This window comes from Capsicum annuum, unplaced genomic scaffold, assembly GCF_002878395.1.
Source record: "Capsicum annuum cultivar UCD-10X-F1 unplaced genomic scaffold, UCD10Xv1.1 ctg1706, whole genome shotgun sequence".
In the NCBI taxonomy this organism is placed as follows: Eukaryota; Viridiplantae; Streptophyta; class Magnoliopsida; order Solanales; family Solanaceae; genus Capsicum; species Capsicum annuum.
The window spans coordinates 497,281-519,258 of record NW_025822696.1 but is presented as its reverse complement, the minus strand read 5'-3'; the positions used below and the strand labels follow the sequence as shown (position 1 = coordinate 519,258).

General features: G+C 34.9%; 1 protein-coding gene across 1 annotated transcript; it reads right to left on the bottom strand.

Moving 5' to 3' along the window:
* Positions 1–13,027: 13,027 nt before the first annotated feature.
* LOC107858708 (transmembrane ascorbate ferrireductase 2) lies at positions 13,028–21,738 on the bottom strand. The gene is made up of 4 exons (XM_016703469.2): positions 21,435–21,738; positions 17,614–17,662; positions 13,627–13,826; positions 13,028–13,508 (listed from the first exon to the last, which is right to left on the bottom strand). The coding sequence occupies exons 1-4, from the start codon at positions 21,576–21,578 to the stop codon at positions 13,203–13,205; spliced, it is 699 nt and encodes a 232-aa protein (XP_016558955.1). The 5' UTR covers positions 21,579–21,738; the 3' UTR covers positions 13,028–13,202.
* Between the last annotated feature and the right edge of the window lie 240 nt (positions 21,739–21,978).

The window sequence follows — 21,978 nt, the reverse complement described above, 5'->3', positions numbered from 1 at the left end:
GACTGAGCTAAGTTTAACTAAGCAAAATAACTGATCATGATAACTAACTGGATAACAATGCTCATGGTTTATCTGAAACTATTCTGAAAATACTGAAACTATGGAAATAACTAATTATTGGGTATTAATAACCCCAGTACTGAATATTAATAATAATAAAGGCATGTAAAAACTTCGAAAAAACATAATGGGAAATTATTTTACAAAATCATTCTCTTTGGCATTTCATCAAACACATGGGGATTAAGACTTTGACATGGGGATGCTTTTAAATATGATGAGATAGCATGATTACATGACAAAAATCATAATTCGAGGATTTATCCTGAATTGCACGAGCATGACATGGGAACTTCAATATCCACAACATATTATAATCCATTCCACTTGAAAAAAATTGTAACCTTAACTTGACATCAAAATAACAAGTAATTCATGAAGATAATTCATTTAAAACATGGGAAAACCTATAATTTAACATTTAAAAGGGGATTCTTAAACTCCATGGCGAAAGGAAATCATGGATGAACATCACACATACCTTAAAGCTTTAATATTGAAAGAGAATTGACTTTTCTTGAACGTTCTTGGATGGGAAAGCATAATTTCTTGGTATTCTTGAAGGGAAGATGCTTGAACATGATGAAATTGGGGAAAGGTTAGGGTTTAATTAAGAGAGAAATTGAGGAAGTTGGGCATATAATGCCTTGATTGAAGGTTGATCCCGTATTTTTACGGATTGGGGCAATGGAAAAAGTCAAGAATGTCCCTCTGGAATTTAAATTCATAACTGGAATGCCGTTTTAAGATTCACCATGATGCGCCAAGGCCCCCATTGCTATACCATTGCGACGCACCATAATTGCAGCGAGGTCCCTGAATCGAAATCAAAACGTGCCTCAATCCTCGTTTGAAAAATCCAAAACTTCCCCAAGACATTCCCCTTACTCCCCTGAACATGAAATAACTTAAAAACTTACGTCTCGGGGTCAGGAAGGTTACTTTAAAAATCATTGAAGTTAAGAGACCAAAAATAAGACTAAATCTCGAACACTTAACTAAATTTTCACGTTCTAAGCCTCTTATGGATGCACCATGAGCTGAACTGAACTAGAAAAAATATGGGGCATTACAATATCTCCCGCTTAGGAACATTCGTCCTCGAATAAGACTGATTAAGCTGAGAATACAGAGGAACTGAGATTACATACTGAACATGCATAATTGAAAACATGATTACATGACGGAGTTGAAACATGATACATGACTGAACTAATTCGTAAATGCATGTAATATCATGAGTATGATTATATGGATGGAATTGAGAATAGAAAAGATATAATCTAAGGAAAATTGTTACCTTAAGCTAAGTTTGAGTTTGCGTAGAGGAGGTGAGGTAATTGGTTCGCATATCTGCTTCTGTTTTCCAAGTGGCTCCCTCAATGGACTGATTTCGCCAAAGAACTTTGACCAAGGGAACTTCTTTGTTCCTTAGTCTACGAATCTGACGATCAAGGATCTCGATTGAGATTTCTTCGTAAGAAAGGTTATTCTGAACATCTGTACTTTCTAAAGGAACAACTACAGCTAGATCACCAATACACTTCTTTAACAAGGATACATGAAACACTGGATGCACTGATGCTAAATCTACAGGCAACTCAAGCTCGTAAGCTACCTTTCCATAACAACTAAGTCTTGTAAGGGCCAACATATCGGGGATTAAGCTGCCCCTTATTGCCAAATCTCTTTACTCCTTTCATGGGAGAGATTTTCAAATAGACTAAATCTCCAACTGCAAACTCGAGATCTCTCCTACACACATCTGCATAAGATTTTTGATGGCTTTGGGTTGCCTTAAGTCTCTCCCTAATTAACTGAACTTTCTCCATCGCATCAAATACTGAATTTGGACCAATCAAAGCAGTCTCACCTATCTCAAACCAACCAATAGGATAGCAACATCTTCTTTCATAGAAAGCCTCAAACAGAGCCATCTGAATACCGGAGTGATAACTATTATTATAGGCAAACTCAATCAAAGACAAGTGATCATCCCAACTACCCTTAAAGTCAATAACACATGCTCTCAATATGTCCTCTAGGGGTTGAATAGTCCTCTCCGCCTGACCATTTATCTGGGAATGAAAAGCAGTACTGAGATGAACTTGGGTACCAAGACCCTTCTGAAAACTCTCCAAAAGTGAGAAGTAAACTGAGTAACTCTATCTGGAATTATAGACAATGGGACTCTATACAACTTAACCAACTTTCTAATATAGAGCTTGGCATAATCCTCTGCAGAATAAGAAGTATGAACTGACAAGAAATAAGCTGATATGGTCATTCTGTCTACAATAACCCATATCAAATCATGCTGATGACGCGTACAGGGTAACCCTATTACAAAATCCATGTTTACCTCTTCCCACTTCCAAGTACTAATGATGAACTCCTACTTTGTGCTACTAGGCCTCTGGTGCTCAACTTTAACCTGCTGACAGTTAGAGCACTTACCTACAAACTCGGCAACATCCATCTTCATACCATTCCACCAATAGATTTTCCGCAAATCATGGTATATCTTTGTGGCTCCTATATGAATAGAGTAACGCATACCATGCACTTCTGCAAGGATTCACTGCCTCAACCCATCAACACATGGCACACACACCTACCCTGATACCACAATACACCATCTCCTCTTTGGGAGAAAACCTCTACTTTCTGATCTCTAACTAACTCATTCAACTTAACCAAATTGGAATCCCTATCCTGCTTCTCCTTTACTTCAAAAACCAATAAAGATTTTAAGTTATTCTGAACTTATACACTACCCTCAGCTGAACTGACCAAACGAACGCCTAACCTAGCCAACTGATGAACCTCCTGAATAACTTCTTCTTATCATTCTCTACATGAGCAACACTACTTATAGACAACCTACTAAGGGTGTATGCCACTACATTGGCCTTGCCCAGATGACACAACACACTCATATCATAATCTTTTAACAACTCCAACCACCTTCTCTAACTAAGATTTAAATCTTTCTGCAAAAATACATACTGTAAAATTTTGTGATTCGTGAATACATCAACACGAACCCCATATAAATAGTGCCTCTAAATTTTTAAGGTAAGTATATCGGTGTTTACCTTTCTACACTCAATGTTGAAGTGACCAAACACCTTATTCATACAGAACCCATAGGGTTTTCTATGTGTTCCATCTTTCCCATTGATGAAAGTGTTCACATGTTCAATAACAATGGCTGGTAGGTTAACCTTCTTGAACTTAAACAATGTCTCCATCAGATACAGATCAAAATTTATCAAAGTACTTCCCATGTTAGACCTAGGAATTAGTGCCCATGTCACCAACTCAAGCAGTAATTGAAGTTCCCCCTTGAGAATCCCTTCCTTAAAATTTTGAATGTTAAAGGCATCAATAGAACCACATAGAAATAGAAACTCAATGGACCTCTTCTCTCTCCTAGTGGATCTAATTCCTTCAGTTAGAACACTAAGAATTTCAGAGAGTGTCACTTCGTCCAATTTTATAGTCACACCATTCACCTGAGAAGTTAGGTAAAGGCCATCATTAGAAATTTAGAAGTTATGATAAAACATTCGCACTTCTTTCTTATATACGAATGGCACACCAAATGCAATAAGTGTTTTCGATTTTGAAATTGCACTATGTCAAGTAACTCTCTTATTTCAAGTGTATCAGCTATAATAGAGTCAAATACTCTTTCACCCAAAACTTTCTGATCCGTAAGAATTTCGTGCCTTGCCTTTTTGGACAAGCTTGAGCCCGAACCTATTTTTTTTTCAATAATTTGATCTGGTAATTTTCTATTACCAGGAATAGTGGACACTGATTTCATAACTGACAACCCATTACCTCCCTTTAGAAATGCATCATTTTTCATCTTTCATTTCCTCCTGCATCAAAATTAAGTGACTCATCCTCATAGTCTCTTAGTCCATCAAGAATTCTCTCAATCTCATGGTCCTCACTATCATTGCACATGCTCTCAATATATACCTATGTATATCCAATATTTGTATCTCTCTTAACACCTGACCCTACTCTAATGGTATTGTTCCGTTCTTGCATACCTCTTTTCCTAGTGAGGTTTCATGCAAATTCTGCTCTTTCCTGATAGATTATAAGTAGGTAAAGGTACCATATCAACATCATCAGTATCTACAAATGAGTCATTTTTTCTTCTAGTAGACAAGATTAGCGAGAGAGGTTCCCAACTGGAAGGTTTAGTGCTGGAGGACGCCTGGATTTTAGCTTCCATCTCTTTACTCATGGTATAATTTAAATGCTTCTTTTAGAGGATTAGTATCTGAGAGTAATAAGAGAAACAAGGTCCTTGAACAATTTGGGAACTAATGGGATTTGATGTGAGAGAGTTTTATTTGTTTTTGTTTTCTTTTAAAGAAAGCTAGAGAGAAGATGATCTGATTTTGAATTTTATACATGATACAAGGGAATGGTTGAGATTTGAAGAATGCAAAGTTTCTGATATGACGTGTCCAGTCAGATGAATGCGTCTATCAAATTTAAAGTTCAAGAGATAATTTTTTATCAAATGAGAAAGTGATATGACACAGTCATTGAATATTTAAATAATGATCATTATTTTAGAAATAGTAAGTGATACTAACTTGATTTGGTACCTGGTCCCTAGGCGACGATAGAATCAATTGACTTAGCGTTGTCTCAAAACTCCTATCATATCTTTCCTTCCCTGCCATGGGTGTATATCTGCAGGTAGGGGTGTACATAGGTCGGGTTGGTTCGGTTTTTCATTAAAATATAACCAAACCAACAATGTCGGTTTTCTAAATCTATAAACCAAATCAAACCAATATACAATCGATTTTTATATTTCGATTTTAATCGGTTTTTTTTATTTTTTGGTTTTTTTTTCAGTTTTTTTACAATTATAATGTGATTGAAGAAAAAATTAAATGTTTTCACTAAAAAGATAAAAAAAAAATAATGGTCATAGAGTAGTTCCAATTAAAATTTCGTTGGCAAATTACTAAGATGTTTAAACTACTATCTCTCAAAGTAATAGTATGTGGATACTCAGTGGTTCAATTTGTAAGTCACTAGTCACAATAGCTTGTCTGAAAGTTTCCTTCACATAAAATGTGAGCATAATGACGAATGAAAAATTGGAGACAACTTATTAAAAATTTAACTCCATAAAATAATTAACTATAACATAATTCCACAAGAAAAAAGAGAAAGAAGAGAAACAAACCTAAATCAAAACTTGACGAATGAGGAGAATGAGAAAAGTAAGATGAGGAAATAATGAGAATTCTCTGAAACTTGGAAAGTAAAATATAAAGTGAAGCAATTGAAGAGTTATAGGTTTTTATATTAATATTGAGTTTTGTATTAATCTGTTACTAATGGATAAATATTAGGGAAAAGAACAGCAATAGCACCTAAAACTAAAATAATATCATAAAAATAGCACTCAAAATTAAATACCCTATAAATAGCCACAAATTAATTTCACTAGCTAACCTTCACTGTCATACGCTTAAAGATAATCGAAAATGTCGTTAAAGTAACTTTCTCTTTCTTTCTTTCCTTTTCATTCACAATTTTCTTTCCATTCAAACTCCCAAACCTCCATTCTTTTATCTTTTTTGATACTTCAATTAATCTTTCTTATTCCATAAATTTTGTATAAAATCTCCAAAAATCTGCATTCAATTAGCTTCCTATAATTTTTTTCCATTGTAAATTTGCTCAAAATTGATACAAAAAAATGGCTTCAACTTCAATTTTAGTTTCAATAATGATAAAATACGGAGGTCAGTAGATATCTGATGTTGAATTTAAGTGTATCAATGTGGTATAAAAGAGTATCAACTGAGTATAGGGATTGCATGTGCATGCAAAGAATTCCCTCTCCCTTTTTTAAAAAGTATATCAATGTAGTATAAAAGTGTATCAATATGACATAAAAATGTATTAAATGGGTATAAAGACTGTATATGCATCCATAGGTTCCCCTTCTTTTTTAAAAAAAAAAAGTGTATTAATGTGGTATAAAAGTGTATCAAACTGATATAAAAGAGTATCAATTGGGTATAGAGACTATATGTGCATGCAAAGGTTCCCCTTCTCTCTTTTAAAAAATGTATATCAATCTGATATAAAAGAGTATCTATTGGCATATTCTTTTTTTTATCTTTACATGCATCAAAATATCTCCGACTCACCGTGATTGAGTCAGCCTCTAAGAAGAACATCTCTGACTCACTGTGATTGAATCAGCCTCTGAGAAAAACATGGACCAAGACATAACTTTTCTCTTACCTTGAGACCTTATTATTTTATTTTTTTCTTCTTCAAGTTTAAAGAACTATGACATTGATTCAAGTACAAACCTGTATGTAATGATTCTGTAAAATAATCATCATTAACAACAAATTTGAGGTCAAAATTGACCGCTTTACCCATTAATTTTAACTTTCCTTTATTTCCCTTTTTTGGCTTCATGTCCATAGTTTTTAATTATCCAATGCAAGAAACAACAAATCAATTTTTGATATTGATCATAAAATACAGTAGATTGATCGATGCATAATAGAGGAGAAAAAAAGAAGATTTGAGAAAGTATATTTATAAAAGAAAAGTGATTTAAGAGTAACAACTATAAAGAGCATTTAATTTCCTTAATTGTGTAAGGAGAGTGGTTTTGGGCCAAGTGACTAAAAAAAGAAAATAAATTTGACCGACTGGCTCTAATTGTCTATATTTTCATAGTGTGAGCCATTTTTTTTTAAAAATGGACAGTTCATGTCCTTTTCCCTAAATATTATAACTAAAGGCCTAAGAATATATATCTATTTTCTGAATATAAAAAAGTTATAAAAGTAATTAGAAAGTAGATTATAAGTAATATTTTTTTACGTATAAAAAATTAAAATTATATATGTATTATGTCGGTTCGGTTTAGGTTCGGTTTGATTTTATTTTTGCTAATACCAAACCAAACCAAGAATGATCGAATTTTTTTTTTGAACACCAAACCAATCAAACCAAACCATAAGTCGGTTTTTTTCCTCGGTTTGGTTTGATTCATCGGTTCGGTTTGACTTAACGGTTCGGTTTGTACACCCCTATCTGCAAGTATATGAGATTGAATTAGACATATAACACATCATCTAACCCATTTCATAGTCACCAAGGAGAATTTTTAAGGCAGCCACCATTTATCCGAATAACCTATCCTCCATCTTCTCAGTCCTTTCTCAACCAGCTTCCTACAATATTCTTGAGAAACACATGTGTATACTGAAGAAACTTTGACTCCTTCGAGGACCTGATGCAAGAGGTACTTTTTTGATCTTCCTTTAACTGTTCTAGGCAACCATCTTTATTTTCTCCTGTATTGGCTGCTCCTCCTTGCATTGCTCTGCATCACAAATCAGTTATTAGTCTTGGAAACTCATTTCAGTCTGAGTTCCCAATAGGAGGATATAGGATGGATCAACTTCTTCTTGGTCCAGCTGGGTAATCTTCTTTTTCTCTTTTTGGTGTGATGAGTTTTCCCATCTCTCCCCGATTTGTTTCTTTGTAAGGACACATTTTTCTTGAGTGACCATTGTTCCTTTGTGTGCCTGTCATCATAGATAGAACCTTTCTTTGACAGTGAGTCTCTGAACCACTCCAGCTGGTTGGATCTTAACTGGTCAAGACTCTAGGTGCTTGTGGTGAAGAAGTCCAAGTGAGTACCTTTGCAAGCTCAGGTTTTACTCCAGCCAGTTCCCTTTCAAGAATAGAGTATCTCTCAAGAGAGGTAGCTATATTTACTTTTGCTTTAGTCAATTCTTTCTCCAACTGAAACTGTACACTACTTCCCTCTGATTTTGTTTTGGACACTGACTTGGTAATATCACTTACTTGTTTACTTAGGAGATCATTTTCACATGAGAGATTCTTGCACATTGCTTGATACTCGACAACCTGCACACTTAGTTCAACCAATTTTTCTTCACATGTGCTCAGATCATCATTCAGTTTTCTTTTTTCACTCGTGAGTTCTGTCAGTTGGACACTCAACTCAGTAACTTCTTCTTCACACTTTTCAAGGGTTTTTTTTAAGCTCCTTTTATCTTCAGCTGTATCATTTAATGAGCCAATCAGTATAGAGGCAAGAGATCTTAGGGAGTAATTCTTTAAATTCTCTTTGATTTCTAAGAGAGTCGAAGGTCTACTTTTATTTTCATCTATGTCTGCTATCAACGAGAGGAGTGCATCAAAGACTTGCATTATTTCATCTGTTAGCTTACAGGGAATGTCTTCCTTTTTCTCAGAATCACTTGAAATACTTGATGAATGATTCCACCAAGTTGTATATACCTGACTAGCAATTTTATCAGCCTCAGTTTTCCAGGTACTGTGTATAATGATTCTCTGTTTCTCCTTTTTGGACAAGTCTTCAAAATTTTCCAAGGCTTTGAGAACCCTTGTTGCAATCCGAGATGTTTCACTAACTTTGGAGATGTAAGTATCTTGTGAAGCCTCCATTTCTCAGGATCCCTCCAAGGTGTTAGCCTTATTATGGAAGACCACACTCTAATACCAAAGAAAAAGGTTTTGGGGTGATTTGCTCCTCGACTCAGGGAACTATTCCCAGAATCACACACGCAACAAGAACTAGGAGATAAATAAAGTAATAAGTACAAAGTGTTGGAAAGTAAAGATATATGATTTTTACGTGAAAACTCCTTGCTCAAGGGGAAAAAACCACTACCTACCTCCAGGATTTCAAGCAAACTCTTAAATACAGACTCCAAGGATTAAACTCGTATTCCTTCGTTTCCTAGCAATAACTCTATTGCAAGGAAACCAAGCAGTTACTTTACTACTTCTTACCTCGGCTAACTCTAACTGACAACACCTCCGACTAACTCTAACTGGACTCCTCAAGCTAACTGTAGCTTGGACAATCACCTAAATCTAGATGATTACGAAGAGCTGATTACACTACAACACCTACTACGGTCATAAGTAAACATAGGCAAGCTTGTAAGAACAGATTACAAAGACTCAACTATAATAAGTACATAAAGATAAACTCCATGAACAACAAGTTTTTTGTTATAGTTCCAGCCTTTGATTTGCAATGCTGTAACACTTCAGAAAGATATTTAATTGTCAGTATATGAAAGTGTTGGTTTTCTTCTTGAGGAAGATGAGCATTATATATCTTGACACAAGAAAACCTAGAAGCAATCTTATTAGTTGAGGCAAAGAGGTGGCAACAACTTTTTACCAACTTTTGTACCGTGTGTCAGTTGCGGCAAGTTGACTGTGACTGTGACAGGTGAGCCAACCTGTTCCCTAATATGCAAAGGGCCTTTTTCTTCATAACAAGGGCTCCAGAGAACAGATACAAAACTATGAAATTGTCAATCATCAAAACTAAGGACTTAACAGATATTACTGCTAAAATATCAATATATTGGTTTAATGAAAATTAAACAAAATGATCTCAGTTTGCTTCTCGAATGAAGTTAAATTATATGAAATGACTTTTTGATTATCTAGGTTTTTTCATATTGAAAATATGTTCAATTCATATGGTACTCATCATCTTTCAATTAATATCATGGGATGCTTAGAACGAATGTATCAGTTCAATTTCCTTATAATAATGTACTTTACTAATTACATTCATCACTAAACTCATCAACTTGAGATGGTTGAACCCCAAAAACAAAAAAGCGTTCTCATTTCCAAATGTACTTACACAACTAAGCCGTCCAGAAAGAGCAACTATTCAACCACATATATAGTATTTAGTCATATTCCTTTCAAGTTTCAACTCTCTTTTTATAGAAATAATTATTTCACTTTTCTCGTTCTCTTTTTATTTCTTTTACAATCAAAAATAAAAGCATCAATACATAAAGAACCCTGTCAAGTCATTGTCTTCGTTTTCTTGATTTTAAGACGAAGACTAGATTTCTTTTCTTACATTCAGAATTAGGATTTAATTGGCAGCTATATTACACTTTTTTTGCTAATATTAGACGTGATATTTATTAGAAAATAAACCTTAGGTCAATCTAGTTCAATCCAAAATGCTATTTCGAGGTGAGATCAATTGTTCAAGATTATATAAGAAGACACGTGATGTACAATACTAATAAGTCAATGGGTTAATTTTTAAAATTTTAGAATACTTTTTTCTTCTAAAAGATATATACTATATTGATTATGAGAGAGATGAAAGGAAATTTTAAAGATGAGAAAAGATTAGTTCCATTTTGACTATGACAAAACATGTGGTAGGAGGATACATAGTATCATAAAATAACTCAAATTAGGGGGAAAAAAATAAAAAGGGGGATGTTATTGTGTTGCTTTTCATGATTGTGAATACTGAATTGAATATGACTGCAACCAATTTTGATTGATCAAATAACAGTAACACTGCGCCCACGTGCAACAGTCCCCACATTCAATCAACTCCAACTTAGATCAGATCGACTGCCACACATGCGTGAGAATTTTGACAAAAAATGTCACGTATGTTTGGGTTTGGTGTGAGATAATTCCGAGTGTTACCCTTGAGTTTGTCAAAGTTGGAAACATGTTTTTTCTCTAAAAATGCATGTGTGACAAGATGATAAAAATGATTTCTTATATTTTAATTTGAGGTAAGTTCAGGTTTATTAAATAAACTCCCAAACAATTTTGGCCATCTAAATTTTTCGAAGATGAGCACTTTTGATCACCCTTTAAACATTTAATAAATATGATGGTTAGGTTTGACGAAAATTGTGAAAAAAACAAACGATCTTAAAAATGAAAAAGTTCGGTCAAATTCCATAACCCTCAATACCAAAAGTCACTTTGGAGTTGATTTGAAGCAACAAAGATGTATTAGTGGATTTCTGCACATCATGTTGTGGTGATCACCATAATTTGACCACAAATTCTAACATATCGCCAAAATTGATCCAAATGCTGACAAACCATCATAATTGTGGTTAACGTAAGTTTTGACTATTATCAAATACTAAGAAATTATGGCAATCTTCAATTGATTAAAAAATTTCATAAATAAATCATAAGTTATCATGACGATGTCTAGGAGCGTGCTTCCTCTTATGTGCAACCAATCTTTTCAAGACTAAATGAAATCGAACTCAAACGATGACGTTCAAAAACCTTATTTGCAGACCACCCAATCCTTGTTTTGAGCCACTTAAGGGCCCGTAACTGCAAGGACCCGCCATCTCCTGCCTTCAATCATGCACATATGACACTTCACATCATTTTGGAAAAATTGGAATCCCCCTTCCTTAAATATCTTGTCCTTTTTAGTTTTTCTTTCCTACTCATCCATTCTGTTTCTTTTTAATATAATAAATGTAAAAATTATATTTCATTGGAGTTTGGACGCAGGAGAATTATTTCAGTAGTTTCCTTTTTCAGATTTTGGAGTGAGGTGACTCCGAATTTTGGAATGAGAAGTACAGAAAAAGAAGCATTTTTTGGTTGATACTAATTATTATACCATGCTATCATTTAAACCATACGGAACAATAGTATTATCTCCTATATATTGAAAATGTAAAGGAATTATGACATTATCATTTGAAGGATTACTATATGTAGCTGTTGATAATAAGTGGACTTCGTACTTTGAAAAATAAGATAAGCAATCGACTACAACATGTTAACTGATACTCTACTCTTATCGAAACTCTTAACACTATTTATGTTTATTAACTAAATCCAAAGGAAGATGGTAAGTAGAAATTATAGGAGGAAACGATTCTGTTTCTCAGGTGGGGTTTGAACCTGACAAAGGATGCGTGACAACTGTCGTGATCGAACTACATTAACACTATACACTACTGTACGTGGTATAGTACTCTCTCGAACCAATTTCTAAGACACTTTTGACTTGACATATATAAAATTTAAGAAAGAAAAAAAAATTAAAATTTATGGTCTAAAATAAATTTAAGGCATTTGTGTGATAATATGTGTGATAATATCTTCTTTGAGATGGATTTAAAAAAAAAAAAGTGTTTCAGGTAAATTGAAATGGAGTGTTAATCTTTTTTTTGTGCGTCACATAAGCACGCTTAGATTGGGCAGCTTTCATCCATAATGGTTGGGGACAAGAATAGCGTATCAAAGATAAATCTTATCTGTTCAAACTTGACTTCCATTTTTGGAGCTCATAATTCAATGAATTTTCTTTTCTTTTGACTAGCTGATACTCCCTAATTAGTCCTTTTAATAAAGTTGATGAAACAATTATGATATCAGACGTATTCAAAATTAATGCAGTTGACTCCTTTAATTCTAAAAATTTAAAGAACATTTTTTTCTTATTGAATTTACTACTCATGATGCAACGTGTTAAAAGATGCTCAATTGAAGAGTGCTAGTACGTAGTTTTTGATAATGATTATGTAATCTCATAGTTCTGCATCCTCAATATGTCAACAAGCTGGCAAGTTGTATCAAAGGGAGACGTTTCACCGGTTTGAGGATTACAATTCAATTATTAAAGTTATGAGATTCATAGGATATGGAATTTTACACCTGACAGTTTCTTCATCCACTTTGGAATAATGATTTGAGTTACTATGGCTTCTTCAGGTTATAGGCTTTCTAATTCTTTTAATGACGAGTGAATTTGTCAGGGCAGCTTTCGGGAATGTATTCTCAGAAGTCAGAGGTAACGAATCAACCATATCGTGATAAAAAAATTCACATGAAATTAACAAAGGCAGTCACCTTCCACATAAGTATGGTAAATTGGTAGTAATATTTATCCGCACACAGATGCTTATACAAATCACATTAACTTATCATGGTGAAGTGATTAAAGAATGTATAACTGTATATTAACTGATTTAAGGTTAAATGACAATTTATATGCAATACCTGTGTAGCTTTTCACAGATCCCCGCTTCGATGCGTAAAAGGATTGTCATACATGATGTGAATCAGAAAATAAATATTCATCAACTTGAGAAAATGCAAACTCCTGAATGTTACTTGATCATATATTTTGGAGCTTAACAAACACTTCAATAAAATTAAACCCTTTGATACATGAAGTTTGATATATAACCTCTATCTCAAAATTGAAGTTTCAGGTACCTATCGACTAGTGCTTATTCTGCTGTCTCTCTGATAATGTCACCTCTTCCATTCATTGGAGAGATGACGGCTAGAATAACCAATCCACCCAAAACAACAATCAAGACACCCAAGCAATTCACTAGTAATGCCTCGGTGGAATAGCGTGAGATTATGTGACTTGTTTGAAGGAATGTAGCTTTCTCTAAGAATCCAGTAGCACAAGTAGCAATAGCAAGAGCATATATATATATGCCAAGAAAGACATGCCATGGTAGGAGAGTCGCTCTACTGTTCCTTGAACCACCTGGATACCAGAAAGTCGCAAAACCAACAGCCCACTGTCCAGAAGTTATTGAAACACTAATTCATGCACTATTACATATGGTAATAATAAGAATACTGCAAACGAACAGGAAAAGGGATACGGAGTAGCATAGGAACATTTAAGAGAAGTACCTGGACACCAAATAGAAAAAGACAAGCTAGGCCCAACCATGAGTGAAGACTGTAAAAGTTGTCGATTCCTTTGTCATTATGAAACTTCCAAGCAGCCCATAGACCAATTAGACTCAAAAAGAAAGCCATGAACTGCAGGAAAAGATGAACTGATTTCCGGAAGTTCTTTGTTCCGGAGACTGTCTTGTACACCAGCATAGCTGGAGCAATCCACACCAAGTTTGGAGATTAACATAATCCATGAGACATGACAAAAGAGATACATAAGCAATGCTGCATTATTTTCTGATTAGGATGCAAGAACTGAAAATGTCAACTTTATACTGAAGCATGACACCTCTCCCAAGAAACTAGAATCAAGTCAATAACAGTCATGCACAGAACAACTTAACAAGCACTTTTAAGAAAAACAATTAGATAAATTTCAGATAGGTTCTTTTCAGATAAAATGTGCAGCTAAACAGATTGAAATTTATATGAGAAATTATTGAGTCTAGAAAAATGAAGAAACTACACTCAACCATTATATTATATAAAGAAGTGGGAGAAGTTGTTAGACTTTACTAATTAAGCTCATATATTTTTTTACGATGACCATGGTATCCAGGCCAACTTGCATGTACCTCGACTAAATTCCACAGGAACCAACTACCTCCCACTAATACAGGTACTCATAACTCTTTCCTGCAAGATTACTTTATGATAATTTACAAGAAGACCTACAGATACTTCGTTTTATCAGAGTCATTCACCAAATGATGCCAGTTGTTGATAATCGGAGCTGATTGTCACGACCCAAAAACACAAGTCATGATGGCACCTATGTTCCCAACCGATAGGTAAGCAAAACCAATGATTTTACAATCCAATTAAATTAATCAAGCGAAAAGGTAATAGAACCAAATATTCCTTTGCTACCAATCGACGGGCCTTACGAAAATCACCTTCTTTGGAGCGTGACTAAAAGAACCCCTCCTCCCATCTACTCTGGAATCCCGGGCATGGCTAATCTAATTGTCTTGGCATGACAGTTCAAAATTGTGTGGCAAGGAGAAATCCATCCATCCCAAGAATAGCATCAAAGTCTACTATATCTAAGACCTTCAAATCTACTTGAGTATTATATCCCACCAAAGTAATTATACAACACCGATATACCCAATCTAACACTACGGAATCCCCACCATGAGTAGAAACATATAAATGCAAATCAAGCCACTCACATCACATGTCCAGACCCGAAGCAACGTATGTAGATAGTAAGAGTAGGTAGAGCCTGGATCAAATAATGTAGCTGACCGATGGCAAACAAGAATGATATCTCAAAGCTTGAGAACCCTGACGCAAACCACCATGTCTAAGCCTGGGACAATCTCTCACAAAATATCTCAAGTCAACACACTCAAAACAACACCTACGAAGCATAGACTGATGAGAGGAACCTGAATAATCGGAATACCCTCCACAGCTTAAAAGTCTGAAAGATGAGCCACTCCGGTGCTTCATGATACTTTAGTTCGTACGATGGAATTTCTTGAGGGGATGGCTCAGGCAAGCATGTTGCCTGTCGCCTCAGATGGTTCACAAACTCGTGTTAGGATTCAGACTCCAGACCAGATGGTTGCTCCAGGGTTTCAAACTCCAAGAACTCAGCCACCTGTTGCCGTAGCTACCCGTTTAGACAGTGGGGTATTTCCAGGTGCTGTACAACATTTGGCCAAAGGGAGGTTTAGGATGATGAATCCTCCGACCTTAACTGCTGATTTGAGTCAGGATGCATGAGTTTATAGTTAGCTATCATGAGAGGTTGCACAATGTGGGATTAGTGGAAACCCACGGAGTTGACTACACAACATTTCAAATGATTGGTCCTGCCAAACAGTGGTGGAGGGATTATATTGATAGTGGGAGAGAGAGATGAGTTTGAGGGGTTACAGCAAGAGGGTATGTTAGTAAAATGAGTATGAGACCAAATTTCATGCCTTGGCTAGGCACGCATTGATGATACTTCCCATCGAGGCTGAGAGTGAGGAAGTTTGACAAGGGGTTGATTATTCCAATTCATATGGGAGCTTCTCTGGTTGCCACTTCTGGGGTTCCATTTCAGGTGGTGGTATATGCTGCCAAGAAGCTAGAGATGCTTTAGCATGAGTGATTTGAGTGGGAATGAGAGTTCGTCATTCAGGTGATTATGGTATTGCTTCGCCTAAGAGTCGAGGCTACTCAAGGAGGGGTTATCGCCCTCAGTCTAGCAGACCTATTCATGCTGCTATGCCAACGTCTGAGGTTGATTATGGGGGATGTAGTACTTACAATTCAATATAAACTTCATGTGGCTCATTTTCCAAACCTTTAGGCCATGGAGGGCATTCCGATCATTTAGGTTCCTCTCATCAGTATATGCACCGCAAGGGTTGTTTTGAGTGTGGTGACATGGGACATTTTGTGAGAGATTGTTCCAGGCTCAAACATGGTGGTTCGCATCAGGGTTCTCAGGCTTTGACTTCTAGGGTTGCACAGCCTCCGACTTGGTAACATTCTGGTTTGTCATCGGTCAGCTACAATATTATTTGATCCAGGCTCTAACTAGTCTTACGTGTCTACATACTTTGCTTCGAGTCTGGATATGTTATGCGAGTCGCTTTGCATTGTACATGTTTCTACTCGTGTTGGGGATTTCATAGCGGAAATCGAGTATATCGATTGTGTATATTTACTTTGATGGGATATGATACTCAGGCGAATATGATGGACTTAAATATAGTAGAATTTGATGGTATTCTTGGGATGGATTGGTTATCTCCTTATCATGTGATTTTGAACTATCATGCCAAGACAATTACATTAGCCATGTCGGGGATTCCCATAGTAGAGAGGAGAAGTTCTCTTAGTCAAGGAAAGTGACATCTTTTCTTAAGACTCGTCGATTGATAGAGAAGGAATATTTGGCTGTCTCTTAATATTTGGTTGTCTCTTACCTTTGTGCTTGATTAATTAAATTAGATTGGTAAAATCATTGGGTTGGCTTACCTAGCGGTTGGGAACATAGGCGTCATCAGCGACTTGTGTTTTTGGGTCGTGACAAAGTGATCAGAGGTGCGGAAAGAGGCAACATATATCCTCCTAAATAATAGACTGATTGCAAAGCTACTAATAGAAGCAACAGTCAAGCATTCGGCACTGATTCTTAATAGGAATCATCAAACAGAGCATTATTGTGGTCCGAGCGTGAACCTTAACTAGTTGGGACAAAAGAAACAAAAGATCTGAGGCCTGCATTAATGCCCAGTATGAATTAACCTGAAAATTCTGTTGCAATTTCACTCATCAAAAGGTGTCCTGTTGAAATTTTGACTTGCCCAACAACAATTAGATTAAATGTAAACTTCATGGTATCTAATGATATCTAATGCTATGATAAAGAAAGTATATTGGGAAATTACCTAAACAAATAGATAAAGGAAAGTGAAAAGTGTCCCTCTACACTCCAGTAAGTTTGGAGCCAATCTTAGAGAGCGCTTTACCCCCCAATGTGGGACTTCCCAACATGAATACGGATTTAGTCGGGCTCCAATGCGGGTACCGGACACCGGGTGGGAGACCCCCAAAAAAAAAGTTTGGAGAAAATTTTGAGTGAGATTATGTTTTAATGTTAAAGTTTATAAATGAATAATTTAGTCAGTAAGGAGAAAATTGAAAACCATTTACATTCATCTAGCAGTACATGGATGGACAACAATACATCAGAATTCTAGCAATGACTAATGATAAAGTAGCCCTTTGAAATGAGTCATCATACGTAAAATTTTTGGCGATACAGCAAAAAAGTGGCATGGTAGAGAGACATGTAGTCTCTATTTATATACTCTCCTTATATATAGCATCTTACTTTTAAGAACACTCAACAACAATGATTAAAATAAGTTTGACTGATAGTCTTAAATCTTTTTGTAGTGAGGTAGTTCGACCAATAGTCTTAATATTTACCTTCACCATTTATAAGGACGAGGCTGGTTACCATTAAAACAGGATGAACCTGCACAAGACAATATGAAAAGCACAAATAAGAAAGAGGTTTGCTTCAGTCTCCGAAAGGCTCTCAAACTTGAATGACATTACAAGAAAGGAAAAGTAAGAAATAGATATCGACATATATTAGTACCAGATGTGTTATTCGTGGTAAAAAATGCAAAAATTAGAAGTGAGAAGATTGATTTATCTTCTTAGGCATATCCTAAAAGAAATGAGTCATGCTAAGTACATTGACGCAGATAAAGTTCACCAACAAGGAGAAGCAGCAATAGGTATAACTGTACAAGAGCTAGCACTAAAGCATCATATTGCAACATTGATCCCAATACTGCAATATAGGTAAGGCACAATACATAAATATGCCCTTTAACTTGACACCAAATCACATCTATGACCTCCAACTTTGGGTGTGCACAAGTAGGCACTTAAATTTGTATAAAGTTGAATAAGTAGACACATATGTCCTATGTGGCATCCTACGTGGACAATTCTTGTTCTACTTGGCGTCCTATGTGTATGATGCCACATAGGACGTGTTTGTTTACTTGTTCAACTTTATACAAGTTTAAGTGTCTACTTGTGCACACCCAAAGTTGGAGGTCATAGATGTAATTTGGTGATAAGTTAAATGGCATGTTTATTTATTATGCCTATAGGTAAGATAAGAGAACCTCTCATGAGATAGCAGTTTCCTTAACCAAGAACCAAATATATAAAGCAACCTTGATCCTAATAATGAAATTCAGATGACTGCCATCACAATAATAACTTTCTAGCAATAACCCAATAAAATTAGATGCAGAATTACGGCTCATTTGTTTGCACTTAATGGAGGTCTGAATCTGAATGGTTCAGACTTCAAGCCATTAAGTGCATTTGTTTTTTTACTAAGATTTTAACTCTTAATAAATAGGTCTGAATAGGTCTTAATCATTCAGACATAGAATCAAGTCTTAATAGGTCTGAAAAGGTATTCTGGTATTGGATAATATTCACCATCACTGTATTCATAATCATCAATCACCACCTCTGCTACCGCCATCATTGTCAACCACCACCCATTACCACTAACCATCTCCACCACCACAACCACCATCAACAACAAATGTTGCTACCAACCACTATTGACAACCGCTACCACACCTACAATCTCTATTATTCTAATTACATTTAACGCCACCATCGCCGTCAACAACACCACCATCATCAACCACTACATCCCTACTATTGACCAACTCATTTATCACAACTAGCATCACCGCTAACTACCACTATCAAACAAACATAAATATAACACTAACAAACATAAATATATTTTTTTTCAATCAAATAATAATTTTGTTGTATTAAATTACATGTTTTTTAAATATATAATTAGTTTTTTATTTGAATTGTATTTTTTATTTTATTATATATACAAATAACTTTTTTGGTACATTCAGATGTTGAAAAACAAACAGTCTTAATCATTCAGTTTTCAGATCTAGAGACAGCATATTAATCATTCAGACGTGCATTCAGATTCAGATGTCTGAATCTTAAAAAAAACAAATGCAGCCTTAGTAGATATATACACTTTTCTATATATTTCAACTATATCTAGAGAGTTTTGGCTGAAACAGCAAGTGAAGCCGCACCCACTGCACTTGGCGAAAAACTCGCCTTTGAAGTGCATGGCTTGAGTCTTTTAAATTTAAACTCTGCTCCTTCAATTCAATTTTACTTGTCCACTTTGGACTTTGCACACCCCATAAGAAATAATAATTAATATGAGTATTTTACTCAGTGTTTTCAAAAGCGAAAAGCGTAAAAAAAACTCTAAAGTTCGTTGGGGGATTTTAACCCAAAGTGCAAGTAGAGTGCGGGCTTCAATAAAAAAAAGGCGCAAAGGGAAAAAAAATTATAAATATACAGGTTTAGTCCGATGCTAATAATCTCATTGGCAAGGAAAAGTATGTTTTAGAACCTTGATGACGACACTAAAGCGCACAGTAAGCGAGGCAAAGCATTCAACACATTTTCAGTCTCGCTTCAAGACTTAAACATGCTTTTAATAACACTGATTTTATCTCAATACTATATTAATTGATTTATAGCCTTAGGCCTTGAGAAATGATTCGAAGAATAAGTAATTAATGCTGAGGATACAAAAAAAAAAAAGGACAGTCTGGTGCACTAAAGTTTCCGCTATGCTTGAGGTCTGAAAAGGATCGAACCACAAGGTTCAATTGGACACAACCCTACCTTGCATTTCTGCTAAGAAGTTGTTTCCATGGCTTGAACCCGTGACCTCTTGGTCACATGATAGTAACTTTACTAGTTACTCTAAGGTTCTCCTTCGTTAAGGATAAAACAAGAAAAAAAATTGTTTTTCTTGATATGCTAACAACTTGTTTGGATGGTTGCTACCTGTTGCATTGTATTGTATTGTTAGTTTAAATACAATGTTTGTTTTGATTGTTACTTAAATTTTATTATATTGTATCATTAAATTCATCATTAAGTAACGACAAAAGGTCTCATTTGGTGTTATCGCATTGCTACCTTTTATTTTTTCTCCTCATTTGTCTCACTTATTGATAAGAATCGGGTTACGTTAATGAACAATAAAATAATGTGGAAGCGAAAATACTAAGATTAAAGGTAAGAAATTAAAGATAAGCAAAATTGGAGAATAAAATCCCCAATTTCGAGGTTAAGTTCTAAGAACCCTAATTGATCTTAGTATTCAAAATTAGCGGATTAAGACTAATTATGATACTAATAGAGTCAATTCAAGAACTTAGATCAAAAGTGATCTAGACCCCTATTTCAAAGAAACTAAAGACAACAATTAGTATAAGACTAATCACCTTCTTTAATTAACTTTAATAGAAATCAAAGATATCAAATTAAGAATTAATCTTACCTCCTAAAGAATCGTTCTTATAGGGTTGCAAGATAAATTCTATGCAGACACACACAAGGGTGTAAATAAGAGAAACTCTCAATTAATAATAATGTTGTCTCATTGAAAATAACAAATTCATCCCTATATATAGAGAAAAAAATCTATCCCAAATAGCATGGGATTGGGATCTACCTTTATCAAATCTAACAAGAACTAGGAAAAAGCTATCCCAAATAGCAAGGGACTCGAATTCTACTTTTATGAAAATAAATAAATCTAGTAAACTTTAAACTTGGAACTTTTAAACTAGGAAACTTTAAACTAGGAAAACAAAAATTTCTGATTTTAATCAAAACCCTATGGGCCTAATCTTCTGCATTTAAACTTGAAATTGAATCATGAAATATGTGTATCACTTAGCCCATGCTTCTACATAATTCTTGGACTCATTCTTGGGCTCTTCTTCCATCATAAGCATCTTCTTGATTCACATTGAAGCCCATCAATCTTAATGCAAGTGGGCCAGCCTGGATGCTATCACTTATAGTCTAATAATCTTATTTTATCATTTACCTACCTTTTTATATTAGCTCTACTCCGTACCCTTCTTTTATTGCAGGTTTATCCTTCAAATTGTTGATATATGACATTGTGTAAAAACAAAAACACAATATAATTTATCCAAATGTTGTATTCACAAAATCAATACAATATGATACATTATGAAACAACCATCCAAACAGAGTATAAAATGAAAAGTAAGTTTGGTGTATTATTGGTGTACTGGACAAGTAAAAGTGAACGGAGGTTTGTATCATTAACCATGCTAATCACTATGTTAAGTTGTAACAGGAAAAAGGAAACAAGAGAATTGAAAGAAACTTACGTTAAAGATTTGAGCTTTGTTGTCAGAGATGAGTGCTAAACCTCCTCTGTAACGCACATTCCACGTCAACACCAACGCTGCCACTGCAATTCCAATGACTCTAACCAATAGGAAAATCGGAAACTTTACCACCGGCACCGCCATTGATAAATCCCAAACAATTAGTAGCTGTTCAGTAATGTGATGATTGTGGGATTGGCAGAGGTAGGGCTTTTAGATTTGGTCAGTTTTAGATCTCTTAGTACCAAACTCTTTTGACTTTCACACGTCAACTTCACACTTTTGATTCTTTGATTGGTTAGGTGGAATAAGTATATTAATTCAAGATATTATAGGAGACTTTTTTATTTTGTGTTTTGATAATGGATATTAGTTTGTTTCAAAATTATTTTACTTTGATATTTTAGTACTACACTCTAGATTATTTGATTGGTTGATGAGATTGAGTATAACAATTTGAGATATTTTATGAATTTTTTAATTTCGTGTTTAATAATGAATATTATTTTATTTCTCAATAAGTAAAAAAGGATGTGTGCTAAGC

Coding starts and splice junctions, on each gene's coding strand:
- LOC107858708 (XM_016703469.2), bottom strand. CDS start 21,578: ATGGCGGTGCCGGTGGTAAAGTTTCCGATTTTCCTATTGGTTAGAGTC. Junction 13,827..17,613: donor CGTCCTTATAAATGGTGAAG/GTAAATATTAAG, acceptor GGATTGCTCCAG/CTATGCTGGTGTACAAGACA. Junction 13,509..13,626: donor TTTTTCTATTTGGTGTCCAG/GTACTTCTCTTA, acceptor ACTTCTGGACAG/TGGGCTGTTGGTTTTGCGAC.